At 36.1% G+C, this 21,323-nt stretch overlaps 1 protein-coding gene across 1 annotated transcript in view; it reads right to left on the reverse strand.

Moving 5' to 3' along the window:
* The window catches only part of LOC115219688 (putative uncharacterized protein DDB_G0277255), a 526,870-nt gene that overhangs the window by 63,877 nt on the left and 441,670 nt on the right, over positions 1 to 21,323 (reverse strand). The window contains exon 6 of the mRNA XM_036509471.1: positions 12,052 to 12,253. Within this exon, the coding sequence (XP_036365364.1) occupies positions 12,052 to 12,253 (202 nt within the window). The remainder of the gene's footprint in view (positions 1 to 12,051; positions 12,254 to 21,323) is intronic.

Consider the following 21,323-nt stretch of genomic DNA (forward strand, 5'->3'; position numbering starts at 1 on the left):
TGACGGAATTCTTTCAGTTTCTATCTACCAGATCCACTTACAAGGCTTTGGTCAGCTCAAGGTTATAGTAAAAGAGACTTGCCAAGGTGCCATGCAGTGGGACTGAACCTAAAATCACAACCACACCTGATTTGTTTATAGTGATCAAATATTTGTGCTGTACATTAGCATGCATCGAATGTTGAAGCGATCACAGAGCAATGTGAAATGAAGTGTGTTGATTTAGTACACAACACACCTTCTGGTCTGGAAATCAGTTGGCTGTGTATCTGCATATGATGTGCAGGCCTTGGGAAAGACCTTTTTTTTTAAAGAAAACTGGAAGTTGCTTACATACTGATGCAAGGACAGTACCTCCATCTATTTGTTGCTCTAAGGATTTGTGCTAACAAAAGACAAAAAGTTTCAGGTTTTATTGTAAGAATTATTTGAGTGAAGCAAGTGCCACCTTCTAAATGTCTGATTCTGTTAAAATGACACCAAGCAAAAAGAATGGTGAGATGACCAGACACTAAAAACACCTTGGATTTCAAGTGAGAGTATTATTCTGTGTGTGTATTTGTATAAAGTAATTTTAAATATATTTATATAAATTTTTGATATACATACACTTGGCTTGTTCAAACTGTTTGAACAAGTCATCACTGAATAAACTTCAAAGTATATGTCAGCATTGCAAGTATGTGAGTATATTATTTATATATATAAGCAAATTTTGGTGAGTTAAAATATATGTGACATATTTCAGAGTTGCCTCTCTTAGGTACATCCCATTGGCAAGAGTCAAAAAACTCGAAACATTGCTGTCTGGGATTCCTGATAGATGGCAACACTGAACAAACAAGATGTTTTCACATTTTTTACCAGAAGAAAGATATTTTCTTCATAGTAACTGCAGTGAATTTGCCTTTTGGCAGTTGAACTATGTCACAAACATATTTTAATAAACCTAAATTTTGCTTATGCTTAAACACTGCCTGGTGTGTGTGTGTGAAGGTGCGTGGCTTAGTGATTAGGGTGTCAGCATCATGATCGTAAGATTGTGGTTTCAATTCCTGGACCAGGCGACGTGTTGTGTTCTTGAGCAAAACACTTCATTTCATGTTGTTCCAGTCCACTCAGCTGGCAAAAATGAGTAACGCTGCGATGGACTGGCATCCCGTCCAGCTGGGGAACACATAAGCTATAGAAACAGGGAAACCGGGCCCATGAGCCTGGCTAGGCTTTAAAAGGGAGCATTTATTTATTATATATATATATATGTGGACCCAATATAATCTGTCCCATAGTTGGGTGGTCAGTGATTAAAACATTCCCTCTCCATCCAGCTATCTAGGTATGATACTTGAGCATCCAGCTGGATAGAAAATAAAACTGGTCAAAAGGTGAAAGAGCTTCTCAAACAGAAGTCAACAGCCAATCATACCCTGCAGGAGAGACAGACGGCACCAAATTATCTGCCTATTGAAACACTACAAGATGGTGTGGTAACACTCATATATAATATTGCATTGGCTGATTACTAGAAAGATGGAAGGGAAAGCCTGTGTCTCTTGAAGAGAAACTACAGATCTTGGTTGAATGGTTGTAATACATATAATGATAGAGTGTGATTTGAGAAAACTTTGTGGAGCTACCGCTAACATGTTGAACATCCATATTGAGGTCCCTACCACAGGCTCATCAGCACTGCAGTCTTTACTGCAATAGGTGCTGCTGTAGCAGTTATTGTTGTTATTATAGCTTGTGTTGTTGTTGTTCTGAATGTTCAAGCCATAGTTATTGCTGTTGTTGTTGCTAGAACTGCCGGTGGCATTGTTGCAGTTATATTTGCACTAGGTTGTGTTGCAACTCTATCTGCAGTGGCTTGTGTTGTTATTATTGTTGTCATTGCAGCTACATGTGCAGTGGATTGCATTATTATTGCAGTTATATATCTACAGTAAGTTATTGCTGTAGCTATTGTAGCAGCTATACCTGCAGTGGATAATGTTTTTGCTGTTGCTGTTGAAGTAATATCTGCAGTAAACTGTGTTGTTGTTGTTGTTGTTGTTGTAATGGTTATAGCTGCAGCAGCTTCTGTTGTTACTGTTGTTGCAGCCATATCTGCAGTAGCTTGTGTTGCCATTGTTGTTGTTGCAGCTATATTTTGCAGCAGCTCGTGTTGTTATTGTAGTAGCTGTAGTGAAGTGAATATTGCCATAATGTAGCAGTAATGTAAGATGGCAGACTGAAGCTGTGCACTAAAGTGCACCAAATTGATGCATTGTCAATAAAATGCAAAGAACATTTGCTGGAATGGTCTTTGATTGATCTGAAAACTACAGGAACAATGGTAGTGTACTGTTGAGGTGGTGATGGTGGAAACTATGATGTATGTTTACAGATGTATGGGTATGTGTGTGTGTATATATATATATATATATCATCATCATCATCATATAAATATATATATACACACACATATATATATATATACACACACACACACATATATATACACACACACACATATATATATAGACAGAGATGAGTATATGTGTTTATGTGTGTATGTGTATATGTATGTGTGTTCATATGTATAAATTTAACTTTTGTATATGTGTCATTTTGAGTTTGTGTATGCATGAATACGTGTGTGTACACACACACACACACATACACACACATATACACACACACACATACACACACATATAAATAGATCATAGACCGAAAATGGAATTCATGAGATTCTGTATCCAAAACCACTACAATTGTTTTGACTCATTCTCACACCTGCAGCTCATAGGTGAGATGTTGTGCCTGTCAATAAGGTGGTGAGCTGGCAGAAACGTTAGCACGCCGGGCGTAATGCTTAGCAGTATTTTGTCTGTCTTTATGTTGAGAGTTCAAATTCTGCCGAGGTTGACTTTGCCTTTCATCCTTTTTTGGGGGGGGGAGGTTGATAAATTAAGTACCAGTTGCATACTGGGATCAATCTAATTGACTGGCCCATTCCCCCAAAAATTTCGGGCCTTGTGCCTCGAGTAGAAAAGAATTGTCTTGCATCACAAATGTAGAATGTGCTTCTTCAAGTGACTTTTTAAACAAATTCCTCATTATAGCTTCTCGCCATTTCATTTTGTCTTATAATGCTGAGCTAGACTGATGTGGCCATTCTAGCACTTCTGATATATATATATATATACAGATCGCCATGTTGATTCGCTAGCCTCTGCATGCATTTTTTTTCTGTGTTTCTTTTCTGTGTATCTTTCTGTTGAAGAGCGTAGGCTCGAAACGTAAAAGACTTGTTTTATTTATATTCCTGAGCACCATACTAATACAATTGTTTGCTTGTATTCCACCTGCCTTCGTCTTTTGTTCATTTTCGTAAAGCTTCCCGTTTTATATATATATATATATATATATATTGCTATATTTCAGGTTGGTCTTTTTTTTTTCTTGTCAAATATACACATGCACTATATATTCAATCTTCATTTGATTATCGGTGTTCTTATTTTATGTCCATTGTATGGAAATCTTTCACCACACACCATTCTGGTAGAATGTACTATACAGAGCAGGAGGAGACACACGGATGGAAAGTCACCGAAGAGGTTACAGGTGTGTGATGAAAGAGACGATGGAGATAAAATAAGAACAAGAATAAACAAGTGAAGAATGAATATATAATGCATGTGTTTACTTGGCAAGAAAAAAAGATATAACTATCGTGAAATATAACAATATCTGTTTCAACACATGATTCCAAATCAGGAATCTTGCAAAACAAATACATAAATATATATATATATATATACACACACACATACATGTATATATGCAACTGAAATACTATGCATATGTGTTTATGTGTATGTTCTATACTTATGCATATGTAAAAATGAATCTTTTCATTCTCAGACAAAAAGAATTCTGGAGGAATGAGAATCCGTTTCTGCTCATGACATCTAAACTTATCCAAACTCTTGAATACCACTCTATGTTTACATGTTAATACGTGTGTGTGTGTGTGTAAATATATATATATATATTTACACACACACGTATTAACATGTAAACATGCATGCATGTGTGTATATATATATATATATTATATATATATATATATATAATATATATATATATATATATGTATATATACATATATAAACATATATATATATATATATAAATAGATGAGTGTATTTTTGCCTTGTTAACAATTAACACGCAAAATATAGATATATATAGGGTATTGAGATTGAGAGAATCAACCATTCTAAATTAAATTGTTCATTGTGATCTTTTAGATCAGGGAGTAAGATATTGAAAAACATCAATATATGTCAGAGTGACAAAGAAATGAGGAAGGTACTAGATAGTTGTGGGATGTGCCAGAAACAACAGCTAAATTTCCCTTAAATTACACACCTTTTCATCTGAAAATATTTTCAAATCTTTTATCAAAAAGGCTTCTCCCTTTGTTTTTAAGTGCAAAAGAATTGGTTAAAATTGGTCAAGAGGGATGGTGGTGAAGGGGAGGGTGTGTATGGAAAAAGTCAGAAACTTTCTTAAATTTTTTCCTCATAATAAGCTTCCCTGGTCGTTTCCAAGGCAGTGGTGAAAAAAATTTGAAAAATCCCTGTCAAAATGGGGAAAATCCAACTTATGTGGGAATCATGATCTGAAACCTTGCCATTTATAGCCATTTTTAATAGTCCATTAAGATGGTATCAAGTTCCATAATTTCAGGATTTATTTAGTCGTCTACCTACTTACAAAATGTGCCAAAACTCAAGTCCCTGATGCTTGTAGCTTTGGATTTAGCTATGTCTGAAAACACCGAGAAATCGACTGCTTGTTACATGCACCAAAAAAAGGCATTACAAAACTATTTTTTAAAAATTGCCAAAAAGAAAGGTTTCATTTTCATATATATATATGTATATGTTTGTGTGTGTGTGTATGTATATATATAATAGACACATACACACACACATATATACAGACACAAATATATGACAGTGTATGGGGTTAGATGTATACATGCATATATATATGTGTGTGTGTGTGTATATACAGGGTGCAGTGAATATATTGTTGTCTAAATTACTCAAAAATGAAAATAATAATGAAATCTTATTTTAACAGATATATTTACCAATATTACTTAAAAATATCTTGAAATACTAAAGAGTAAATTTATTCAATAAAATCGCCTTTGGCTTCAACCACAGTCTCCAGACGGCTTCAGAATCTCCTGCAACTCTTCTGGATAGTCTCCTTGTTTAAATTAGTGAATGCTGCCATGATCTTTGGTGTTACATGAAGTTTTGTTGGTCTCTTGCTCAACTGCACCCCACACATAACAATCAAGGAGGTTGCAATCTGGGGAGTTAGGTGGTCAGATGTGAGTGGTGATGTGGTTGCAGAAATTGTCTGACAGCCATGATTAGGTTCTCCTGCTTGTGTGGCATAGTGCAGAGTCCTGTTACCAGACATAGGGTTTTCCAGCAGCCATCCTCTTGACTCAGGGCAGCAGTACCTCCTCCAGGCACTTAATGTAAGCTTCCATGTTGAGTCTGAGGTCGTGTGGGAAAATGAATGGAGGCATAATGTTGCCATCACTAGTGATCACTCCAGACACCATGATGTTGACTGGATGTTTGATTTTTATCAGTCTTGATACATGTCCTCAGATGGCACTGTCCCCAGATTGACATGCAAACACTCTGAAATGTTCATATTAGAGTTGCCAGTGTGAATGCCAAGCAGTACAGCATGTCATTTCCAAATTTCTGGCAGAATGAATTGCATCATGGCGCTGTTTTTCTCACAGACAGTGCCCAGTTGACCCTACTATACTGTGTAGTCACCAAAATCAAAAACAGACAATGCACATGCACGAAATAAAAAATATGAAATAGCAACAATTTACCCATCGCACCCTGTGTATATATATATATATATATATATATATATATATATATATATATGTATCATCATCATCATCATCATTTAGCGTCCGCTTTCCATGCTAGCATGGGTTGGACGGTTCAACTGGGGTCTGTGAAGCCAGAAGGCTGCATCAGGCCCAGTCTGATCTGGCAATGTTTCTATGGCTGGATGCCCTTCCTAACAAGGCCCTTCCTAATATATATATGTATCAAATGAAATAAAATAAAAAACAGGACACAAAGGATGTTGCGGTACACATGTTTCGAGCTTTATAAAACAACTTATTCTTACATCAATGCATAATCGACATAACAGATAGTTTAAAAGCCCTCCTCAGCCGTATGCAATTGCTACACCAAAGACTTGTATCACATTATGAAAGGTTTGAAAAAAAACATTTGGTATTATTTATAATGGTATTTATAATATATATATATCCTCATGTCAATCAACACCTCGTCAGTTTATCTGGTAGATGGAAACTAAAAGAAGCCTGTCATGTATGCATGTGTGTGAGTGTGTGTTTTGTGTGTGTGTGTACTGTGTATGTGTGTATGCACCTGTCTTGACATCATGTAATGGTTGTAAGCGAGCCTCACCATCACACAACCAATGTTGTTTGTTTCCAGCTTGCCATGAACAAAATGTCAGACCATAAATAAATTCCATCTGACTCATGCAGACATGGAAAAGTAGATGTTATGACGATAATGATGATAATACTGATGCTGATAATGATGATGATGATATATAAATATATATATATCTGAAACTGTATTTAACTTTGCAGGAATATAATGTATCAACATGATTTTAATGTCCACCTGCACAAGTCAGATGGAATTCATTGCAGTTAGTTTTCCATTGCTGGAAGCCTTTCTTGTTGCCAACTCTCATCTGTTTCCAAGCAAGGTAACATTTCCAAATGGCTGGACATGATTTCAAGAAAGAAAGACTGAAAATGAACGACATGGCTTATTTTACCACATGATGTAAAGACACACATATACATTTACACACACACACACATATATACATATATGCATGTATATATCATTCTTTTATTCTTTTACTTGTGTCAATCATTAGACTGTGGCCATGCTGGGGCACCACCTTGAAGTGATTAATTGAACAAATCAACCTGAAAACTATTTTTTAAAGCCTGGTGCTTATTCTAGCAGTCTCTTTTTGCAGAACCACAATATGCATATATACATATGTGTAGACATACATATATAAATATACATATACACATATGAATACCTATCTGCCTGTCTGTCTATCTATCTGTCTATCTACCTATCTATCTACATTATGTATATATATATATATATATATATGCACACACACATATAGATATATAAATATTTATTATGTCTCTCTCTCTCTCTCCTCTCTCTCTCTCTATATATATATATATATATATATATATATATATGTATCACTTCAGAATACACTGATATGTTTCACTTTAAAAACAGTTTTAAGGAGGGAGTCATAGAAATATGTTGAAACTACTACTACTACTACTACTACTACTAATACTACTACTACTACTACTATACTACTACTGCAGCTGCTGCTGCTACTACTACTACTACCACAACCACCGCTACTGCTGCTGCAATATTCAAATGTCTATAAAATACTGCACACATACAGACACATACACATAGAAACATACATAAGCACATACATGCACACAAACAGATTAATATGCACAAGCAGACATACATACACAGACAAAATCAGATATAGTTTGTTACACACACACACATACACATCTAGTATAACCATAGGTTTTTTTGGAAGATTTCCATTTAAGACATTTCTTAAAGAGAAGAGAGAAGATTAATATGAAAGAGAGTGCAATGATGGCTCAGTCAAAAGTGATGTGAATGCCATACTGATGGAAATGTATTTTGGTTGCGGCTTCAACAATGCTGTCACTTCACACAGGAAGAAGAATTGTGCTGGAAATAGTTCTTTTGATTGCAACTGTTTGTTCAAAGAGGCTGCGGAAAATGGAGTTATTTTCGTGGTTTTTAGGTGAAGCTTTTAAGATTTTTGGATTGGTGAAATTTGGCACAAAATGACACTAGTTCTTAAATACTGTTCTGCTATTAGCTAGATGTTTATCTGGAAACGTTGACTGGATTGCTTGCCAATGCCAAGGCAGACAGAGCCTGGAGATGTTGATTGGATATTTTCAGCATGTAGAGTTGGTGGGATAAACAGACGCAGATTGTGGATGCTTGTCTGAGTAGAGTTAGTGTGCAGATGTTGACAGGATAACAGGCATATTCAGATGTTGATAGAGACAGTGAGACACTGTCTACGTAGGTTGTGTAGGTAAAGATAGTGTAGTTTTGTAGATGGGATAAACATGGTCTCTATGTGTTGTCTGGGTTGAGATAGTGCTTGTATGCACATATGTGTGCATATGTGTGTGTGTGTGTGTATATATGTGTATATATATATATATATATATATATATATATGTATGTATGTATGCGTATATATATATATATTTCGTATTGGAAGTCACTTGACCCTGTTATCTCCCCCACTCACCCTCACGCGTCTGACCACTGTTCGAAGTCAGGACGCCATGATAGATCGTTAGCCCCTACACGCATTTTTTTCTCTCCTTGTTTTTTTCTGTGTATCTTTCTGTCAAAGAGCGTAGGCTCGAAACGTAAAAGACTTTTTCTATTTCTATTCCTGAGCGCTATACTAATACATTTGTTTGTTTGTACTCCACCTGCCTTCGTCTTTTGTTTATTTTCGTAAACTTTCCCTTTATATATATATATATATATATATATATATATAAAGGGAAAGTTTACGAAAATATATATATATATATATATATATATATATATATATAATATAATTACCTGTAACTTCAAATAGTCAGTGAAGTGTTCTTTGAGGATCCGTTGTGGTTGAGCTTCTATATGGATCTGGAACATCTATTGCGGGGCTCCAAACAACCATAATGGCAAAATATGTACAGGAAGTTTGTGGATATCTTTATTTTACCTGTGTGTGTGTGTGTGCGTGCGTGTGTGTGTGTGCGTGCGTGTGTGTGTGTAGATGTTGACAAGATAAATAGTATATAAGTGTTGGCAGACGGTTAGACACAGTCTGAATAAGTTACCTGGATAGAGAGAATGTGTGTGTGTTGGTTAGGTAGGAACAGTGTGTAGATATTGGCAGAACAGATAGACACACAGTGAGTAAATGTTATTTAGACAAATAGCTCAATGAATGTTAGTTCATTCATTAGCCAGACAGAGTCTGTTAATGTTGACTGGATAGGTAAATACGATGTGTAGCTAGAAAGATGTACAGAAGTTGACTAGGGAGATATATATTGTGATTTGATGTTGCCACGATAGATACACAAACTGTGCAGATAAAAATCACACAACGCACCATGGAGAAAATAAATTACAAAGTTCTGTATAAGAATTTACATTTTGCCTAAGGTTCAAATAATTTTCTTATTATAACTAAAGCCGAATGAAAATCATGTTTCTTTGATTATCAGGCTTCTCTTTAGTGAAGGTAACTCTAAAATGATTGCATTGTACTCTGTCTTCTAAAACTGAGAAGTTATAATACAATTGATTGAGAATCAGCCTGAGAATATTACTGATTTATAGTTTATCAACCCTGGTGTGAGATGAGCTGCATGATTCTTGACCTGCTGAAAATAGCAGTCAAGCCTATCTCAGATCACAATAAACAATTTTATAATAAATAGAAATGGATACATTTGATAATGACATCCTGTACAGCCTTAATAGCAGGCAGGTTGTTCATGGCTAGAATACCTTCAGTCATATACATGTCTGGTCAATCAGGGTTGACCTGGGCTAAAAAGCAGCAACCACAACTCAAAATAGGAAAACTGAATACAAGCTGCAGTTAGATGAGGTACCAAATGAAGATCTCACTTGGTCTACACTATGTGTCTCACAACTGTATATATTGTGATGAGATTCTGCATGTGGTTCATAATGAATATGAAATTAAACCTTATAAGATAACAAGGTGATAACTAAGTTTTTAAAAAATGGATAGGGAAAAGAAGTGTTTTATATGAGTGAGTACAGAGGATAAATTCTAAAACCAAAATGAAAATCCTCTCCACTTACCCCTGATTAAATATAGATATGCAACCTTAATTTCCTTTTAATTTATATTTTCGTTTATAATAGGCCTATAACCTATTTTCCTTTATTCTAATTTTATAGTAATTGGGAGCATTTTACTTTAAATAAAACATTATAGAAATTATAGTTTTTTAATTTTGTGCAGGCCAGGCATAAAGTATAAGGATGTTCTGTTTACACTGTACACAGAAGTTCTTTCGGTGAAAGTGTAAAACAAAGCAATGTTCTGGTTGCAGTATATATATAGCCTATAAAACTGTTCAAGCTACGGTATATAACATAAAAATCTTCTAGCAATAGAATATAAAACATTGTTTTGGCAACAGTATACAATAAAACAACATTTTGGCAACATTTTAGAATCACACCATCAATGAACATTCTGTTGTTATTCTTAAACTTGCTTTAAATTATAACTTTATTTTAACACACACACACACACACACACACACATGTATACGTGTATAGATGTGTGTGTGTGGCAGAGTGGTTAGGAAGTTTACTTCCTCATCATGTGGGCTTCAGTTCAATCTCACCTCACTGTGTGGTACCTTGGGCAAGTGTCGGCTATTATAGACCCAGGCCAACTAAGCGAGAGGATTTGATAGATGGAAACTGGAAAAAGCCTGCTGTGTGTGTGAGTGTGTGTGTGCGCGCACCGCGTGTGACCTTATCTTGACATCATGTGATGATTGTAAAAGAGCATTAACCTTATTATTCAAGGGATGTTATTCATTTCCAGTGAAAAACATGCCTGGTTATGGGGAAATATTACTTTACCTATAAAAAGATAAGGGTTGGTGATAGGAAGGGAATTCAGCCATAAAATATCTGCTTCAAAAAATTCCGTGTAACGCATGTGAGCATGGAAAAGTAGATGTTAAAATCATAATGAAGATGATGATGATGATGATTTGTTTCAAATTTTCGTACAAAGCCAGCAATTTTTTTTTTAGAGGGAGGGGATCCAGTTGATTACATTGACCCCCAGTACTTGACTGATACTTTATTTTATTGACGCCAAAAGAGTGAAAGGCAAAGTTGACCTTAATGGGATTTGAATGCAGAATGTGAAAAGCTAGAATGAATGTTGCGAGGCAATTTTTCTGAAGCTCCAGTGATTCTGTCAAATTCACTGCCCTCAACAATGATAGTTGTTTCTCAGGAATGAAATCACAAGGAATGAAATTTGGGGGAGGGATTAGCAATTAAATTGACCCCTAGAAGGATGAAAGGTAAAGTTAACATTAGCAGGAGTTGAACTCTGAAAGAAAAAGAGTTGGAACAAATGTTGCAAGGCATTTTGTTTGAAGCTCTGTCATATCACAATACTACACAGTGGCTGTGTGTGCCACGAAATCCTCGACACCACTGTTATATCGCAATACTACACAGTGGCTGTGTGTGATACAAAATCCTCGTTGCCACTGTTATATCGCAATACTACACAGTGGCTGTGTGAGCGTCTCATCCTCGTCGCCACTGTTATATCACATATTCCGATGACTTCTACTCAACTCCCGACGTCTAGACTTCTCCCTCTATATGTACGTATTGAGCTAGCTACTCCATCATCTGGGGGCGTCCACACAACAAGCTCTGATGATTCTGTCACTTCATTGTTCTATAACACCTATCATTATAATAACAACATCTAAGAGTGGCAAGCTGGCAGAATTGTTTGCATTCCAGACAAAATCCTTATTGGCATTTCTTCTGGACTTATGTTCTGAGTTCAAATTCCACTGAGCTTGACTTTGCCTTTCATTCTTTTGGGGCCGATGAAACTGACAAGTGCCTTCCCCCAAAGTTTCAGGCCTTGTGCTCATAGTTAAAAAGGATTATAATAACAATATCATGCCAATCCCCCATCTATAAATAAGATACAAGGACAAAAATAAAACAAAGTGTTACTTACCATTGATCTCTGGTTTGATATCGGTAACAGTGTGTGTGGTGGTGTTTTCTCCTACGGAGGGTACCGACGTGAACAGCTGATCAGGCAGACCTCCAATGCCACTGTTATTGGCCACAGACACATTTGAAACTGTGGGCATGGTGAACACAGATGACACCGTTGCCAACGGCGACTGGGTACTCGTCGCTGATAACATAACATCCTGGAAAAACAAGAAAAAAAAAAATTATCATAAATCATTATGAATTTTAGAATAAACAACATCATTAATAAGAAACCAGGGCATTATCAACATTAGCAACAATAATGAGTCAATAAAAACCTCTATATGACTGATTGCCTTGCTAGAGATAGCAAGGCAAACCTCCCTTGGATTTCACTCAAAGTCTTAAAAATAGAAGGGCACATTGGATTATGTCATGGTTGGAAGAACTTTAATCATAAATCTGGTTTGGGAACGGGACTAAACAATGACAATAGCATCATGAGTCCAACTACATGATACCACATGGTGACACATTTATGAAGTCTCAGGAGACAGTGCCCATGAATGAAGAAAAAAAAAAGCAATATTGCAAAAGGAGCTAGCAAGAGTCAGAATTTCTGATCTTCAAAGAACTCAAATGTGTTATAAGGATCCTAGGAACCATCTCACCCAATTTGCCAGACATTCAGTGTAACCCAACATGAAAATATTTACTTTGACTTTTTTTGTTCTGGGAGCTGTGACGGTTGATCTAATCAAATTCCTCCACTAACAATGCTGGATGATGGCAGCATAGTCTCAGGAGGGACATCTTGAAGTTAATAAGAAGAAAACAATAGTAAGGAGACATCAGTAGTAGTAGTAGTAGTAGTAGTAGTAGTAGTAGTAGTAGTAGTAGAAGCAGCAGCAGTAGTAGTAGTAGTAGTAGTAGTAGTAGTAGAAGCAGCAGCAGCAGTGGTGGTGGTGGTGGTAGCAGCAGCAGTAGCAGCAACAGCAGAAGCAGCAGCAGTAGCAGTAGTAGTAGTAGTAGTACGAGTGAGAAATAGGAGGAGAGAACATATATCTGTGTGCTGGCTGCAAACAAAACCAGTGTCATATGTTTGTATTAAAGTGATGATGATGATGATGATATATGTATATATATATATCATTGTCAACATTATTTAACACCCATGTTTCCATTGCTTGTGAGAGTTGGACAAAATTCATCTGGGTAGATTTTCTACAGTTGGATGCTCTTCCTGTTGCTTACCATATCCTGTTTCCAAGCATGGCGATATTTTCCCTTTTTCTTCAAACATGAAACAGTTCAAAGACCAGATGTATTTCCAGGGAAGGTTGCAAACAAACGATACTACTTGTATGACAGTGACCGGTGCTTACAGTTAGCACATAGTGTCTAGACAAGGAGATAAATACACAGGCGCACACACACACACACACACACACACACATATACTAATACATGCACACACATTTATATAGTATGTATAGAATGCATGTAAAGAAAGTGAAACTAAGTACAAGAGATCACAAAAATAGATTAGCAGGTGTAAATATGTACCTAAAGACATGCACACAACATTACATATGAGTCTGTATGTCCATGCATGTGTGTGCATGAGTGTGTGTGTGTGTGTGAGTATGTGTGTGTGTGTGTGCAGCAAGGTTAGCTAAACAAATAAATAGATAAATGAAAGGAAAGTAGGGTTAATGTTCAGATGGTCAAGTAGATGGAAGTATGAGTGGACAAATGGATGGTAGGTAAGCAGGTAGATATGGAAATAGATAGAGCTATGGAAAGCAGTTCAATCAGTAGGTTATATATATATAACACACACAAAAATCTACTACATAGGTCACGTGTGTGTATGTGTATATATATATAATTATATACATGAATGTATAAATACACACACACACACACACACACACACACACACAAGCAGATGGATAGATAAACAAATAACCATATAGAGATACAAAGATAAAAAGAAAAGAAATTCTAGACAAGTAGATGATAAATGGATAACCAGATTGAGATAAACAGTGTGACAGACAGTCAATTCAAAGAATAAAGTGGAAGGGAAAAGAAAACAAAACAAAACAAATCAAGATATCTCCTCCTACTTGGCACCATATTCCCCCTTTTCCCCATCTTCTCAGCAGCAGCAGCAGCACCACCACCACCACCACCACCACCACAGTAACAACAACAACAACATTTGTTACACTACCACCCCCACAATACCAAATATAACCATTGTGCCACAACTAAGTCAGCCTCTCCATCAATTGATATCAATTTTTGGAAACGGAAAGCATTTCCAAAGAATTTTTGTTATGGTTTGTTTTTTACATTTCTGTACTTGTTTTTATTTTATTTTTATGTATTTATTTATTTATTTATTTATTTGTAGTTTATTTCCAGAATATTCTGAGATAATGGTAAGTAATACAATGTTCCGCTTGTCACGGAGAAGGTGTGATTGTTATGGAGGTATTGGATGAAGTTTATTTTTCCCAGATTTTAGTGTTTGTTTGTTTCGACATAAAATCACTTCCAATGTTCTTGTAATTGTTGTTGCGATTGTATAATAGTGGTGGCAAAAGAGAAGAAATCTGACTTGGCTTCTCTCTCTTTCTCTCTGCATGTACACACACACACAACACACACACACACACACACACACCACACACACAAGCAGATGGATAGATAAACAAATAACCATATAGAGATACAAAGATAAAAAGAAAAGAAATTCTAGACAAGTAGATGATAAATGGATAACCAGATTGAGATAAACAGTGTGACAGACAGTCAATTCAAAGAATAAAGTGGAAGGGAAAAGAAAACAAAACAAAACAAATCAAGATATCTCCTCCTACTTGGCACCATATTCCCCCTTTTCCCCATCTTCTCAGCAGCAGCAGCAGCACACCACCACCACCACCACCACCACCACCACAGTAACAACAACAACAACATTTGTTACACTACCACCCCCACAATACCAAATATAACCATTGTGCCACAACTAAGTCAGCCTCTCCATCAATTGATATCAATTTTTGGAAACGGAAAGCATTTCCAAAGAATTTTTGTTATGGTTTGTTTTTTACATTTCTGTACTTGTTTTTATTTTATTTTTATGTATTTATTTATTTATTTATTTATTTGTAGTTTATTTCCAGAATATTCTGAGATAATGGTAAGTAATTACAATGTTCCGCTTGTCACGGAGAAGGTGTGATTGTTATGGAGGTATTGGATGAAGTTTATTTTTCCCAGATTTTAGTGTTTGTTTGTTTCGACATAAAATCACTTCCAATGTTCTTGTAATTGTTGTTGCGATTGTATAATAGTGGTGGCAAAAGAGAAGAAATCTGACTTGGCTTCTCTCTCTTTCTCTCTGCATGTACACACACACACACACACACACACACATACACATACATATCTATACATATAAACACACATGTATACATACAAACACACACATACATATAAAACAGACTGATCGATAGACTACTTTTATTAAACTACTATATAGAAGGCTACAATATCTAATAATTTATATAATTTGAACTAATGAAGGAGCTTCTATATAGTTCCTAGACCTGCTACAAATAGCAACCAAACCTCTATTAAATCATACCCTATCCTCTTAAATATAGGATACACTGGACAATGTATTCAAAGTGGATAGTCATGACTAGAACGACTTCCATGATAATCCTGCTTGATCAGGGTTAACCTGGTGCTAAACAATATCTATATATTTAACAATATCTCTCTATATATATATAAGGCGGCGAGCTGGCAGAAACGTTAGTACGCCGGGCGAAATGCTTAGCCGTATTTCGTCTGTCGTTACATTCTGAGTTCAAATTCCGCCGAGGTCGACTTTGCCTTTCATCCTCTCAGAGTCGATAAATAAAGTACCAGTTTCGCACTGGGTCGATGTAATCGACTTAATCCGTTTGTCCGTCCTTGTTTGTCCCCTCTATGTTTAGCCCCTTGTGGGTAGTAAATAAATAAATAAATATCTATATATTTAATACTACATACACTGCGTAGAAGTGCAGTTTCAATTCCTTGTTGATCTACTTCACTTAACTTGCTCCTTGGTTTGGTTTCCTTTACACCTCTCACTTGCAACATCAGCTTACTGTATTTTGGGATATTGTGTGATACCAGAAAAAACTAAAAAAAAAAAACCTTCCTGTTACTCCCTTGTTGTATGAATGTTTTTTTAAAGTTCATCCCCCCCCCCCTACTGTTATTGCTTACTCTTTCAAATATATGTAGCTCAAAATGTGGAATTATTTTGGCCAACATACAAAATTGTGAATGTACATGCCAAACCCCTGGTTACTTTCAAATATCAGGCATGTGCTTAACCTTTTTGATTCCAACATACCTGAGACCATCCTCTGATTCTATCATATAAACTTACATTGAAATTCCATGTCCATGTTCCCAAACATCAGCTAAATATCGATAAAGTTATTTTACTATATTCTAAATCAATTGAAACAAAGGTGGTGTGTTTCAACAGAAACATGGTAACAGGAGGGTTAACATGTGCCCTGTTCATTTCAGCAGTGGAGTGTCAGTTAATGATATATGAAAGGTGACCTTCTAGAACTCAATTGTAATAACCAGATGGAGCTCTACAAATGGACATCTTTCCATGTCCACATTAATTAGATACAACTACAACCATGGGATGTGGCACTGATATCATACACCAGAGAGTTCTCATTGTTTTTGTTAAGCTTAAGTATATGGCCAATTGTTTAACAAGAATCAAATAAATTATTACCAGTATATTACTAGTACATTTTACACACACACACACACACACACAGTGAAACCTTAGTTTACTAATGCCTCTCCTCACAAACAAATTGGTTTACAAACTATCTTTCAAACATAAAACATCTCAGGTAATGAACGGTGTCTTGAGAAATGAATACACAAGCCAACAACACTGGATGAAGACAAGTTGGGAATATTAGCAGGAGAGCATCAGTTGCAGTCTAGTTTTTGCTCAGTGCACATTCCTGTTTAAATTCATGCATGCCTTGTCTTGAAGTTCATGAACATTTCGGGTGATGAAAGGCTTTCCGGAATGAATTGAATTTGTAAATCAGGGCTAAACTCTGTGTATGTATATATATATATATATATATATGGTAATATGTAAAGGTAAGATCCAATGATCAAGGTGTAGGAAGTTAGTAAACATCAAGCAGTCCATAGAAGCTATAAAAACAACTTTTAGGAACAATAGTGGTTTATTGACATAGAAATTTGTAAATTTTTGTCATATTGAAGTTCAATAAGCTGAAAAAGAGTTATTTTGTGGTTCACGGTTAGCAACTGGGATTGCTGTGTATGTGAATAAAAATCCAAAATTAGGGAATGGAGTAGATAAAATCCAGGCTACATATGTTTCATAGCTAACAGAATGAGTAGCTAGCGGATTGCCCCTCATTTGGGTAATTACTACTTCCAAGGTTCTGCTTGCTATGAAACATATGTAGCCTAGATTTTATCTACTCCATTTCCTAATTTTGGATATATATATATATATATATCAGTGCCATTGGTACCCAGGAATCATGGTTGTTGGCAGTGCCATATAAATGGCACCCATGAGTTGTGCATCAGTCATGGTTGTTACCAATGCCATGTAAATGGAACCCACCTGTGAATCGCAGTCATGGTTATTGCCGGTGTCATGTAAATGGCACCCACTCATGAATTGTAGTTGTAGACATTGATGGTACCATGTAGATGGTACCTGCCCATGAATTGTAGTTGTGGTCATTGATGGTACCATGTAAATGGCACCCACCCATAATTGTAGTTGTAGACATTGATGGTACCATGTAGATGGTACCTGCCCATGAATTGTAGTTGTGGTCATTGATGGTACCATGTAAATGGCACCCACCCATAATTGTAGTTGTAGATATTGATGGTACCATGTAGATGGTACCTGCCCATGAATTGTAGTTGTGGTCATTGCCGATGACACGTAAATGGCACCAGTGCTGGCTGCACGTAAAAGCATCAATTATACTCCTGGAGTGGTTGGTGTTAGGAATGGTATCCAACTGTAGAAACCATGCCAAATCAGACTGAAACCTGGTGCAACCCTGTGGCTCATCAGCTCCTTTCAAACTGTCTAACACATGTCAGCACGAAGAGTTAATGATGATGATGTGATGATGACATATATATATATATATATAAATATATATATGGCCCCTGTGCCGGTGGCACGTAAAAAGCACCATCCGATTGTGGCCATTGCCAGCCTGGCCTGGCCCCTGTGCCAGTGGCACGTAAAAAGCACCATCCATCCGTGGCCGTTTGCCAGCTCCGTCTGGCACCTGTGCGGGTGGCACGTAAAAAGCACCCACTACACTCACGGAGTGGTTGGCGTTAGGAAGGGCATCCAGCCGTAGAAACACTCCCAGATCAGACTGGGCCTGATGCAGCCTTCTGGCTTCACAGACCCCAGTTGAACCGTCCAACCCATGCTAGCATGGAAAGCGGATGCTAAATGATGATGATGATGATAATGATGATGATATATATATATATATATAATATATATATATATATATATATCATTGTATCACTTTATCAACCAGACTATCAGGTGTTAGTATACACTGCAGGTCACAATGTGTTTCCATGCCACATGACTGTTAGGTGGGCAGGCCAACAATATCCCCGAACAGAACACAAGTCTGGTACAGAGTTACCCAGTCACAGCTAAGTGGACTGGAGTTTAAGAACACAATACACTGTCAGTCAGGGAATTGAAACTGTAATCTTGCAACTGTGAGTACAACTCCCTGACCCCAAAGCCATGTGCCTTCGTACACATTCATTCACATTCTCTCTCTCTCTCTCTCTCTCACACATACATAGAATATATATCTGCTAATTCCTTTACCATATGGCATCACAGGGTAAAAACAGAATTTTTTAATGCCAAAACCTGAAGAAGACTTTGCAAAAACTAAGATAATGTTCTTGAGAAAGTTATAATCACCACTCAGAATATAGTCAGTAATGTTCTTCCCAACCAGCAAGATATTTATTACAAACATCTACACACACCCCCATACTCTATACATCACTGGTGATTTAGTATTCCTCATGTCAGACCATTAAATCCTCTGTATTCAGAACTAACATTTCTATTGCTAAAAGCAAAAAACTGGAAGATTTAGAGACAATCTTTGCCTTTGTATTGTATACATCTTGTATGAACAAAACAATCAGAAAGTGGCTAAGATCAAACATATAATACTTAACACTAGATTCTGTTCATATTTTTATATTTTTGCTTTACCATTAATCCGAGTTATCTGTTTTATCTTCTGTATTTTTAACTTCTCTCCTTTATCAAGCCATATTCCAATATATCTATTATCATGTTACTGCACATGGTAATAAAAGAAAAATTCTATTCTTTTTTTATTGGAAATGAAATATAAATAGTTATGTAGTGAATTTTGGATACCATAACAATGCTTAGATTCACTCTCCACTGTTACAGGCATCTGTACTCCCACCACGCCACCAACAAACCTGAATAGTAATTGTTTGTTTCTAACATAGATATTAAGCCTGAAATTTCGAGGAAGGGCTAATCAATTAAATTGACAACAGCACTTGAATGATACTTTATGTTATCAACCCTGGAAAAATAAAAGGCAAAGTTGACCATGGCAAGATTTGAACTCAGAACACTAAGAGCCAGAACAAATGCTGCAAAACATTTTACCTTATGTGCTAATAACTCACTCAACCACCCACCCCAAATTTTAGCACAAGGCCAGTGATTTTAAGTGTGGGGGTTAGTTGATTATATCAACTCCAGTAATTACTGGTATGTTATTTTATCAACATGGAAGGGATCAAGAAAATATGCAAAACATTTTGTCTGATGCACTAAAGATTTGGCCAGCGCATCACATTTTGAATAATGATGATGATGATGATGATGATGATGATGATGATAATCCCCTGGGATTTCCCAATCCAAACAGATCAGGTGCTAGAGCATAACAGACTTAATGGTGGTTGACAAGATGGCTTTTTATGTTCTGATTCAAATCCTGGCAAGGTCAACTGTACATTTTATCCTCTCACAGTCAATAAAATAATGCACCGGTCAAGTACTGGGGCTGGTGGCACCAACTAAGCCTGTATTCTCAAAATTATGGGTCTTGTGCCTAAATCAGAAACCACATTCTAGAGATAGTACAAAGGTCAGACACAAGATCAAATTACAATAGTTATACACCGGTAATTGACCAGTTGAATGTAATACTGATTAATCTAGTTCAGCAGTTGTTATTGTGGTTTAACTCTGGAACCACCCTAATCAAGAACCAGATATATTAAGGACAAAGGAAAGAAACCAAAAATCTGCATAAATATTTTTAAAACATTTACTATAGAGACTGGTATGCTCCTTAATAACAATAATAAGAATAATAATAATAGGTTATTTTTGTCAGATACTGTGAGATTTGAAACCAGATTCTTTGTCATCATTAATTGTGAACTCAACTGAGGAATTATATTTCTGACTGTCTGAAATGCTTGCAAATGTTTAAGGCTTTTATTAAAAATTCTACAGCAAAAGATCATTTTGATTATTTGATATTGCTTGTTGTTTCAACAAGAGTGGGTTGATTATCTTTTCATTGTCAGAATTCATAAAGATGAAGAAGAAACACACATATGTATGAATAGAAAGAGGGGGAGAGGAGAGAGAGTGAGAGAGAGAGAGAGAGAGAGAGGGGGGGATTGGAAAGAAAAAGAGAAACTAAACAAACTTCCAAAGGGAGAGGAACTCATAGCAGCAATCTTATAATGCTTTGTCACACATATTTCAACAAGAGGATGACAAAAAAAGAAAAGTAAAAGTAAAGTAAAGTAAATAATTAAAGATGCAAAAACAAAAACAAAACAATCACAGATATGAAAATACAAAACAAGCTGGAAATGACACAAAGAGACAAAGCGACATTACTAGAATGAAAGAATGGAAGAGAAAGACACAGAGTTTTGTGGGAAGGATTTTCAAAAGAATTATTGATTTTTCGTGTGAAATATTTCATTGAGAATGACTGGCAATCACTTAAAATGATTAGATTAATGAAATTGTGACCAGAAAAGATTGGATGTTAATTAGATTTCTTTGAAGTAAAAATAACAATGGCCAAGAAGAGTTTCACAAGGAAA

This window comes from Octopus sinensis, linkage group LG15 (genome assembly GCF_006345805.1).
Source record: "Octopus sinensis linkage group LG15, ASM634580v1, whole genome shotgun sequence".
NCBI classification, from domain to species: Eukaryota; Metazoa; Mollusca; class Cephalopoda; order Octopoda; family Octopodidae; genus Octopus; species Octopus sinensis.